This window comes from Littorina saxatilis, linkage group LG10 (assembly GCF_037325665.1).
Source record: "Littorina saxatilis isolate snail1 linkage group LG10, US_GU_Lsax_2.0, whole genome shotgun sequence".
Taxonomy (NCBI): Eukaryota; Metazoa; Mollusca; class Gastropoda; order Littorinimorpha; family Littorinidae; genus Littorina; species Littorina saxatilis.
Genome location: NC_090254.1, coordinates 40,532,097 through 40,543,548, shown reverse-complemented (window position 1 = coordinate 40,543,548; position 11,452 = coordinate 40,532,097). Strand labels below are relative to the sequence as shown.

General features: G+C 42.5%; 1 protein-coding gene across 1 annotated transcript in view; it reads right to left on the bottom strand.

The window, feature by feature from the left end:
* LOC138979252 (uncharacterized) overlaps nucleotides 1–9,986 on the bottom strand; it is an 11,021-nt gene extending 1,035 nt beyond the window's left edge. Inside the window, exons 1-2 of the mRNA XM_070352013.1 lie at nucleotides 9,503–9,986; nucleotides 5–229 (exon numbers count right to left, since the gene is read on the bottom strand). Coding sequence (XP_070208114.1) covers nucleotides 5–229; nucleotides 9,503–9,818 — 541 coding nt within the window. The 5' untranslated portion in view covers nucleotides 9,819–9,986. The remainder of the gene's footprint in view (nucleotides 1–4; nucleotides 230–9,502) is intronic.
* Nucleotides 9,987–11,452: the final 1,466 nt, after the last annotated feature.

Sequence of the window (11,452 nt, the reverse complement as noted above, 5' to 3'; positions counted from 1 at the left end):
TCACCGCAACACCGTTTCCTACTGGTGATGGTGACGGAACAGATGTCATAGGATGCTTCCAGGTCCACCTGCCACCAGCTTCTCACTCCAGAAGCCCACCAGGTGTGAATACATTGCCCGAAGTGATGGGTGTTGCCGAAACTACCGTCGTTGGCCGCCAAAGCAGTGCTACCATAGTAGACTGAACTCTGCCTGGCTGGCTTGTGGATGGCCACGTTGGTTGGTATCACTGCAGGAAGAGAAACAACAGAGTGGCTTTGAACAAGCTTGACTGTATGGCCTGGCTGTGAAAACAGGGCTTGCGTCCAGCGAGGGTAAACATAAACAAGTTGTATCATAAATGCGTGAGAGGGACCACCCATGTGATAAATAAACCATCTCTAGACTTCAGACGTGTGAATATCATGGAAATGAGATCGGGTCACGTAATCTGTTATTGTTATTGTTACAGCCGCACTCGCCTAAACGAAACACGCTTAAGCAAAAAACTCGGATATCTGAAACCAAAACCAATTCCCCGCCAGACCCCCCTCTTTGTAAGACTATTTCTAATTCGGATAAGCCAAACTCTGTCAAAAAATAGCTAACTCAAACACGGACATCTCAAACGTGATTTTGACAGATAAGCCAAACTCTAAACACTGTCGGAGACATTTTTTTAAAATTTTTGCTTGAAAAACACGTCAGGAAGATAAACATATTTCGTCACGGCTATAATTATCATACGGAAACGAACACGTCACCTGTTTTTGAGTATGCGGGGAAACTGATGACGTGTGCCACATTGACCAAGAAATACACGTGTTACGTGATGCGACGTTGAAATCCTTGCGGCTGCCAGCATGTTCCAAACAACTGTTGCAGTGTTAAAAAACGAGTGGCTCTCATACAAACCTCTTTTTCTAATCGAAGGAAGAGATCTTTGTGAAGAGCAAATCTACCTGAGGAATGTATGTGCTCATTTTGAGCGAGTGGTGAAGATCAAACCACAATATATGCAGCGAAACAAAACATTTGCCCACAATCTATGTTTACGGAGATTTGATCTTGATTGATGACCACAGAGACAAATTGTCTAATTTTGTTTCTTTTCTTTCTTTAATGGAGAGGGTTTCATTAAACATTACATTTATTATGATTTACTTGGAATCCTTTTAACGAAAGCGTAGTTGCTTGTGGAATCTTTGGTTTTGTTTCTGAGGTGTGTCACTGTTTTCACCATTTATTTTTACAGTTGGCTTTGAGGTATTAATAAAGCTCGACTGAAAAAAGCACTTGTAACTTGTCACTGTTTTGATCTTATTCATTTAAACACACACACACACACACACACACACACACACACACACACACACACACACACACACACACACACCACGCAGAGAGAGAGAGAGAGAGAGAGAGAGAGAGAGAGAGAGAGAGAGAGAGAGAGAGAGAGAGAGAGAGAAACATTCCAAGTGATTTTACAACTTATCCTGAAAAAACTCGCTTAAGCCGAACTACAGGGTAATTTCTCGGGAAAGGTTTGGCTTATCCGAACTCGGATATGCACAAACTCGGATAAGCGAAACGATTTTTCATTCCCCGAGCGAGTTCGGCCTAAGCGTGTTTGACTGTATTACACAACAGTCTATCAGTGACCTAATTGTCCACGGCTCGTGATAAAAGTCATCGAGACACTCAGTCTCGAAACACTTGCATTTCGTCGCTGTAATTCACAAACCTTGTACATGTATCTAATTTTTGCAGGTTTTGGAACTAAAACAATATTTCGCTCCCTAGCTTATTTTTGTTCCCGTGTCAGCGGGTAAGAAAAGCTCATATCTCCCACTGCTTTCTAAAGTGAGGAAAAGTTCTCGAGAAGAATACTCGTATTTTAATTTGTTTCAAGCGAACGCCAAAAATAAAAACAAGCAAGTCGCGTGAAGCGATATAAAAACATTTAGTCAATCTGTCCGCATCAAACTAAAAGATCAACACCTTAAAACAGTCACAACCGAAGACTGAGACGGGTCACGCTCGTCTCCGCAAAGCGTGCGAACGTAGAACTGTACTTACTTAACCTATTTTCTGTCCTTCTGACCACATTTTTACACCCCCAGTATAGGGGTGTGTAGGTTTCGCTCGATGTGTTTGTTTGTTTGTTTGTGTTCGCATATAGATCTCAAGAATGAACGGACCGATCGTCACCAAACTTGGTGAACAGGTTCTATACATTCCTGAGACGGTCCTTACACAAATTGGGACCAGTCAAACACACGGTTAGGGAGTTATTGGTGGATTAAGATTCTACAAGGACTTATAGAGAGACATATTAATGGTCAAAGGGAAATAACCTTCTCAGTTGGTGGCAGTGAGAATGGTTATTTCCCTTTGACCAACGGGGGTGTTTTTCCTACCTCGGAGGAATTTCTTGTTTTTAGAGTAAACATGACATATTTATATATTTTTAAATTCATGAGAAGATGAGAAATACTATGCGATCATTTCTAAATCTGTTAGTGAAAATTTGATTTTAATGACAACTTTAATGAGCAAACTAATTAACTAATTTTAAGCTGCCAAGCTGAAGTTTAATTTCAAAGTCCGGACTTCGTCGAAATTGCTTGAGCAAAATTTCAAACAATTTGATCGAAAAAAAAGAGGGCGTGACAGAGCGGCCATAACTTTCACAAAAAGCCGGATATGACGTCACAAAAGACATTTATCGAAAAATAAAAAAGGGATATCATACCAGGAACTCTAGCTCATGTCAAGTTTCATGAAGATCGGTCCTGTAGTTCTGTATGAATCGCTCTACACGCGCGCACACACACACACACACACACACACACACACACACACACACACACACACACACACACACACATACACACACACACACACACACACACACACACACACACACATGCCCCACGACCCTCGTCTCGATTCCCCCTCTATGTTAAAACATTTAGTCAAAACTTGACTGAAGGTAAAAACACTTAAGTTAAACTAACGAGGTTGTCATGCCACACTTGAACGGAAACTATACCATAACATGGAAGATACGAGGTTGCTGCTGTTGTATTTTCAGCTTACAAATATGGTTTTTTTCTCAGAAATATAAATTGAAAATAAACCACTTAAAAAAGCGAATCGGACGCAAAAATACATCATGAAAAAAACCACACGTACACTCACACACATACTACACACACACACACACACACACACACACACACACACACACACACACACACACACACACATACACACACACACACACACACACACACCAGGGCCGGATCCACGTATTTTAGTCTAGATTTTTTTTTTAATTCGGGGGTAGGGGGGGGGGGCATGCCCCCGGACCCCCCTAGGAGCTTTGCACCCTCAACTAATGTACCCTACCACAAATGGGAAACCCCCCTCACCCTAACACACACACACACACACACACACACACACACACATCTATATATATATACGACTTGTGTCTGTCTGTCTGTCTGTGTGTGTGTGTGTGTGTGTGTGTGTGTGTGTGTGTGTGTTTGATCGCCATGCACGGCCAAAGTTCTCGATGGATCTGCTTCAAATTTGGTGTCCATATTCAGATACACCCTGCACAAAATCTGGTCGATGAGATATTTCAACACGTGCTCTCAGCGCGCAGCGCTGAACCGATTTTGGTTCCACCTCAGCTACCCGGGCCCCCATACCGACACACCAAAGCCGCTAGACCACATCACAACGCCAAAGTTCTCGGTGGATCTTTTTCAAATTTGGACACCGTATTCAGCTACACCCCGGACACAATATCATCGATGAGATATTTCAACACGTGCTCTCAGCGCGCAGCGCTGAACCGATTTTGGTTTTTGTGTTCATTTCACCATTACAAGTAACTCTTCCTTATCTTCTCCAGTGTTTTGCGTTTATCTCCCTTCCTTCGTGTGGCTTCAATCCATATTTCCGTTTCTAAGTTACTATTTTTAGAATGTCACTGCGCTGTCCAGAACGCTTCCCTTGCACCCGTAAGTTGTTCTTACTGTCAAAGTGAAAAGGTCGAATCAATTTATAGCCACGCGAAAAATACACTGTCACCTATCTCTATATATTTATAGATATAGATATACATATATATATACGGCTTCTCTGTGTGTGTGTGTGTTTGTGTGTGTGTGTGGGCAAAAACCTGTGTATTGTAGAGTTCTGTTTGTGATGTGGTCTAGCGGCTTTTGTCTGTCTGTATGTTTGTTCTTACCTTCCGCCACTTCGCCCCTAATCGCAATAACTCGGAGGTCAGAAAAAAGTACAATTACAAACAGGCAAATTGGGACAGCTTCCGTGCGGAGCTCGAGGGTGTCAGGGAGGAAACTCTCCTTACGGATGACATCGAAGCCTCTTACAATAACATACGTCAATGTATACTCACTGCTGCCAATAATCACATTCCGCTTAAATCAGTAAATCCTAACTGTAAGGCCAAAAGGAATGAGTGGTGGAATGCAGACTGTGATGAAGCCTTGGCAAACAAGCGATATCACATTAGGACATATCTCAGGCACTGCTCAGACGCTAACTTCACGAATATGAAGTCAGCTGAAATACAATTTAACCAGATCACCGCTGAGGCTAAACTTCAAAACTGGGAAAACTTTGTCCACAAAGAAACTAAAGATTACAAAGACTGTGGCAAAATCTGGAAGAAAATCCGCAGATTTAAATGTAGATACAGAACTAAAGAAAAGCCACTACTATCGGGAGATAAAATGACCACAACTGACTCTGAAAAGGCAAACCTATTAGCAGATACCTTTGCCAAAAATAGTCAATCAAAATCCCTAGATACTGAACGACTCAATTATAGGTTAGATCAGGAGAAGGGTTTCACATACCCCCCAGATGACAACCAGTTGCCTATAAACTGCATGTTTAAGACAAAAGAAGTCCAAAACGCCATCTCTTCTGTGAAAGACCAAAAAAAATCCACAGGTTTAGACCCAATATCATATCACATGATAAAACATCTACCACCTAACTTTGTTAAGTTGCTCACTCAGTTTTTCAATCTATGCTGGTTAAAGGATACTATCCCCGCAGCGTGGTCAGACTCACAAGTAGTAGCAGTATTGAAGAGCGGAAAACCGGGCAATCTACCTGGCAGTTACCGCCCCATATCACTAACCCCCCCCCCCCCCCACCTCAGCAAGATCTTTGAGCGTGTGGTGAACCAGAGGCTGGAGTTCCACCTCAATAAACACAATATCATTCCTACATGCCAGGCAGGTTTTAGGCAAGGTCGTTCGTGTGCGGACCACATTGTGCACGTCACTGAAAAAATCAAAAAGACCTTGGCACATAGTAATAATTCTCTTCTTGGAACCTTCTTTGATATTAAATCTGCGTACGACAGCGTCTGGCATGCTCGTCTACTCCTAAAACTCGGCAGAATCGGTGTCTCAGGCCACATGTACCAATTCATCCAAAACTTCATCAGCAATCGCAAGATGTCTGTCCGGGCTCTTCGGTGTCCGAAACCCATGCGCTGGACATGGGGGTTCCCCAGGGCAGTATCATCGCGCCAAACTTATTCAGCATCATGCTCTATGACATTACTTCTGTTAAGGTTGACGGTGCCAGTGTACTTCTGTATGCGGACGACCTCGCCTTAATAGACACTAATAGACCACGCCATAACAGAGTTACCAACACTGTTGACTTATCTTCTTACCAAACTAAAATCGACAACCTCTGTCAATATATGTACACCAACGGCTTCCAACTAGCCTCAAATAAAACAGTCTTTCTTGTTGTCTCCCGTAGACAACTGTACAGGAACTGCAGTATAAAGATAGGTTGTGATATTATCAAACCGAGCTCAGAAGTTAAGTTCCTCGGCGTTATCATCGATACCCGACTTAACTGGACCAGTCATATCGAACATCTGATCAATAAGGCCAACAAGGATCTTTATATCATACGCTACCTGGCGTCCCAATCCTGGGCCAGAGGACGTAAGTGTGTCACAGAGGTAGTGCGGGCATTAATTCGCTCCCGCCTCCTTTACGGGTGCGAAGCTTATTTCGCGACGCGCCCGGCGCTCATGAAAAAACTGGCTATTATAGAGTGCAGGGCGCTCAAAATAGCTCTGGGACTCTCCCAACAAGCGAGTAAGAGTCGAGTCTACAGCGAGTGTGGGTGGCTGCCCCTTGTGGATGAGATAAAACTCCGTTCAGCTCAGTATGCTGTCAGAGCCCACGCGGTAGAGAACTCTGCCTGCGAGGTCCTGACTGACTTTTTTCCTCAGCACCAAAATTATGAGGCCAACACCAAACATAGCACTCAACTCTTGGCCAAAACGCTACCCTTATCCGACACAGTAAACCGCATTCTAGCCGATAGCGGGGTGAAGGTCAGTGAGCTGGCCAGGGTCCCCCCGCCCTCCTACCCGCCTTGGCTTGAGGAAACCCCTACTATCATATACGACAGTGAAGATAATACTACCAAACAAGTCGCGTAAGGCGAAAATACAATATTTAGTCAAGTAGCTGCCATTTTTCAGCAAGACCGTATACTCGTAGCATCGTCAGTCCACCGCTCATGGCAAAGGCAGTGAAATTGACAAGAAGAGCGGGGTAGTAGTTGCGCTAAGAAGGATAGCACGCTTTTCTGTACCTCTCTTTGTTTTAACTTTCTGAGCGTGTTTTTAATCCAAACATATCATATCTATATGTTTTTGGAATCAGGAACTGACAAGGAATAAGATGAAAGTGTTTTTAAATTGATTTGGAAAATTTAATTTTGAATTTTTTTTTATATATTTAATTTTCAGAGCTTGTTTTTAATCCGAATATAACATATTTATATGTTTTTGGAATCAGCAAATGATGGAGAATAAGATAAACGTAAATTTGAATCGTTTTATAAATTTTTATTTTTTTTTACAATTTTCCGATTTTTAATGACCAAAGTCATTAATTAATTTTTAAGCCACCAAGCTGAAATGCAATACCGAACCCCGGGCTTCGTCGAAGAATACTTGACCAAAATTTGAACCAATTTGGTTGAAAAATGAGGGCGTGACAGTGCCGCCTCAACTTTCACGAAAAGCCGGATATGACGTCATCAAAGACATTTATCAAAAAAATGAAAAAAACGTTCGGGGATTTCATACCCAGGAACTCTCATGTAAAATTTCATAAAGATCGGTCCAGTAGTTTAGTCTGAATCGCTCTACACACACACACACACACACACACGCACGCACGCACACACACACACACGCACGCACGCACATACACCACGACCCTCGTTTCGATTCCCCCTCGATGTTAAAATATTTAGTCAAAACTTGACTAAATATAAAAAGATAACCCCGTCTACCTAGCTACTGTTACAAAAGAAACCCTAAACTATAAATTCTCGGAGCATTTAAAAGTCTTTACTGACGGATCCAAATTTGCAGACGGCAGCGTTGGCTGCGCCTTTGTGATCCCAGATCTCAAAATCTCAAGGAAATATACTCTTAATAAAGACATCTCCATATTCTCAGCCGAGCTATTTGCCTTGCTCATGGCATGCACTTTTATAAATGACCTCCCAGTCACACCGCGTGCGGTAGTTTTCTGCTCTGACTCGCGCTCTTCATTACAAGCTCTGCATCGAAACACATCAAATCGGGCAGAGCTACAAAGAGAAATCCTCTTTATATGTCACCAGTTAATCTCATCCGGCACATCCGTATCATTTCTCTGGGTCCCCTCTCACGTAGGGGTCCGGGGAAATGAACTGGCGGATGTCGCTGCCAAAGAAGCGGCAGAATCTAGCCCAGCTAACACTAACATCGGCTACTCAGTAACCGAGTTCTACAGTAAAATCCGTAAACTCATTCGAAGTCAGTACGTAACATCTCTGTCCTATCAACCCATTGATATGAACGATCTACACCCCGATCTCCCAACAAACCTCCTCACTATCTTCAGACGCCTCCGTGCCGGCGGCTGCCGCTTCCATATCTTTAACAAGTCCTGCCATTGTGGAGAACCCTATTCATTTCAACACATTTTCGCTCCATGCGCTACAAATAGAATTACCTTTAAAACCTTATATGACCATATGCAGCTCCATGGTCTGAGTTCCCAGGATTATTTGCGCAGTAGCAGTTCTCTAGGCTGGTCACACAGCTTGCTGCTGTGCCGACTGGTCAGGGACTCGGACATGGGGCTGTGGGTATAACTAAGCCCAGATTATCACATCAGCGTGTTTCAGTTTGAGGTCGAGTGGCTCCCGCCATCCCTCCTGATTCTAGCGACTAGCCTCTAGACAACATATCCTCACCCAAGGCCCACTAGTCGCCAAACTGTACATATTGTTTTTATTACCACGGCCTTCGTGGCTTACATCTTAATCCTTTTATTTGTAAAAAGTTTTGAGATTTATTGTTCGTGTTCCTCTTACTTGCTCATCTATTTGGTTTTATTGGTGATCCTGAAAGGTTCCACTTTTTAACTCGATTTGAATTAAAAAAAAAATCATTTTACAAACCCGTTATTCAAGATATAGAATACAGACTTATAATTCTTACCAAGAAACATCTTAACTACTTTTCATTTTAACAAATTCCACAGAGCATTATCAACTCAACCCCACCCCCTGCCCTCCTCTCCTTATTTTTTGTTTCTTTCTTTCCTCTTTTTGAAAGCGGACAAACACTCAAGTCCTTAATGGCTCAAAACCGTAGGACTTTTAATATTAATTTTAACTGTCTGTATGTTCTGGCATTTGAGAAGCCACAACAGATAATATAGGGCTAAGAAATAAGCTCTAAAATTCTCAATCCCGTTTGACAGGACTTCGCCTGCAAAGGTGATTGTGATGAACCACCACGCTGTCTGTCTCTGTCTCGCGATTCACCCCATATTCCCGTTTCTAAGTTACTATTTTTAGAATGTCACTGCGCTGTCCAGAACGCTTCCCTTGCACCCGTAAGTTGTTCTTACTGTCAAAGTGAAAAGGTCGAATCAATTTATAGCCACGCGAAAAATACACTGTCACCTATCTCTATATATTTATAGATATACATATACATATATATATACGGCTTCTCTGTTTGTGTGTGTGTAGGCAAACACCTGTGGATTGTAGAGTTCTGTTTGTGATGGGGTCTAGCGGCATTTGTCTGTCTGTATGTTCTGGCATTTGAGAAGCCACAACAGATAATATAGGGCTAAGAAATAAGCTCTAAAATTCTCAATCCCGTTTGACAGGACTTCGCCTGCAGAGGTGTTCGTGATGAACCGCCACGCTGTCTGTCTCTGTCTCGCGATTCACCCCGGCAAAGCCGGGTATTCCTCTAGTATATATATATAGAAACACACAACCACCAACCTCCACCACGAACACCACCCTCGTCTTGATTCCAGGTGTATCTGGAAAAAAATTAAGTCAAAACTTGCCTTAGTGTAAAACCCAAAAGGAGTCTACACACAAAAAAAGTTTGTAATTGGATGCACTGTACCTTTTCTCCCGAGAAATGCCACTGTCCCCGCAGATGGTGTCGCGTCGTTACCGGACAGTTCCCGGGTGGCGTGACCACGGCAGGTACCCCGGGTGTGCATTGGTGCAGGGTATGTGAAACTTGAACAGGACGGCGTTGCAGCACACGTGTGTGCACAGTCTTCCGCAGAGACTGCACTGAATTGAAACAACAGGCTGTCGGCGAACACAAGGTCTGACAGATCCGGTTTGCGGGAGAACAGAGTTTCTCGAAATTTGCACGATTCCGTTCCCAAAACGAAAAACACTAAAGTCATTACAAAGTAAAGATGTGACATTTTGTTGTTACTCTTTCGAGTCTTCAGCAATTAAACTGGCGTGAACATTAGACGATAAGCTCATCACAGTGTCCAGCAATTAAAGAAATCTTGCCATGGTTGCACTGTGTTTTTTCTATTAAAAAAGAGTTACTTTGGGAAAATCAAAGCGTATTTATCAAGTTTTAGATTGGATGTAGGAATTAACTAATATCAATATGGCCAACACTACGAGATTAATCCTCTCTCTCTGATGAACGCGGCAAGAAGGAAGCTTGGCACAGTTAATAAATGCTGAAGCTCAGGCATAGATTTTGATTTTGAAATATCAAGAAGTCTCTTGCGAAGGAAAAATTCCTTCTATGAATGAAGCAATCCATAATTCATACTTTTGAAACGTCTAAAAAGGCACCATAATAGACTCGCTCTGCAAAGCATCTCCTCTCCTTGATGAATTATTGCTCAAGAAGTACGGACATTCTTTGTCTCGTCTTATGGTGTTGTGTATGCGTTGTTTTGATATCGTGAAAACCTACTGTGAACCACTAAGTGCTTACAATTCGGAAGCACATACTTTTATTGTTTCTTTGTTGACGTTTCGTGTGAGCGAGAACTGAAGTGAACTAAAGTATGAATTTATTTGACAAACATATCCGTTTGGCCCTTTTAGCATCCTAGGAGTCCATACTTGACTGAATGATTTAATGTGTCCGGAGGGTGAGGTTTGTCTCCCTAGGAATGTGTGTGTGTGTGTTTGTGTGTTTGTGTGTGTGTGTGTGTGTGTGTGTGTGTGTGAGTGTGTGTGTGTGTGTGTGTGTGTGTGTGTGTGTGTGTGTGTGTGTGTGTGTGTGTGTGTGTGTGTGTGTGTGTGTGTGTGTGAGAGAGAGAGAGAGAGAGAGAGAGAGAGTGTGTGCTTGTCTGTCTGTCCGTATGTGTGTGCAAAGCATATCTCAAAAACTACAGAATGGAATTTTATGAATATTAATGTACACAATTTTAAAGGCATTTGCTTGTCTCCTTTTTCGGATTTAGCGCTATTTAATGACGTCATATTTGTCCGTTTGCAAAAGTTGAGACCGCACTGTCACGGCCACAGTTTTTCATTAATTTTCTGAGTTATAGCTATCCAAAACTATCCATCTATAGCGTATTAACACCTCATGTCCCAAATGGTCACTAGCACTGGGGACATTTTTAGCATAGCTCTTCCCGCATTAACCTTCGCCGGTCGTCGTGGGTCCGTGTGGACCCAGAAGGGTGTTTAATTGCAAATATCTCTTAAACCAGTTGGAATTTTTTAATGAGCTTTTAAGAATGCCTCAGACACCTAAAAAGCTCTTATGTCCTAAAAGATCATTAAATTTCAGCGAGAAGTAATTAAAAAAACAAAGGTCAAATTTAGACTACACACGGAAGACATCGTGGGGCCGTGCGGACCCATGTTTCTCAAATTGAAGGAACTGACATAAAAACTAGGTAAAGAAGTCACAAACCTTCAGGTATTGGCTCTAAATATGATTTTCTACGATCTGTTTAATTTCGGAGTTAATAAGCAAGTCGCGTGGAGCGAAATTAATACATAACAAGGTGGATCCACACGGCCCTACGACGTCTACAGAAGGGTATTCACGTTTTTCCTTTTTTGAGAAGCTTTA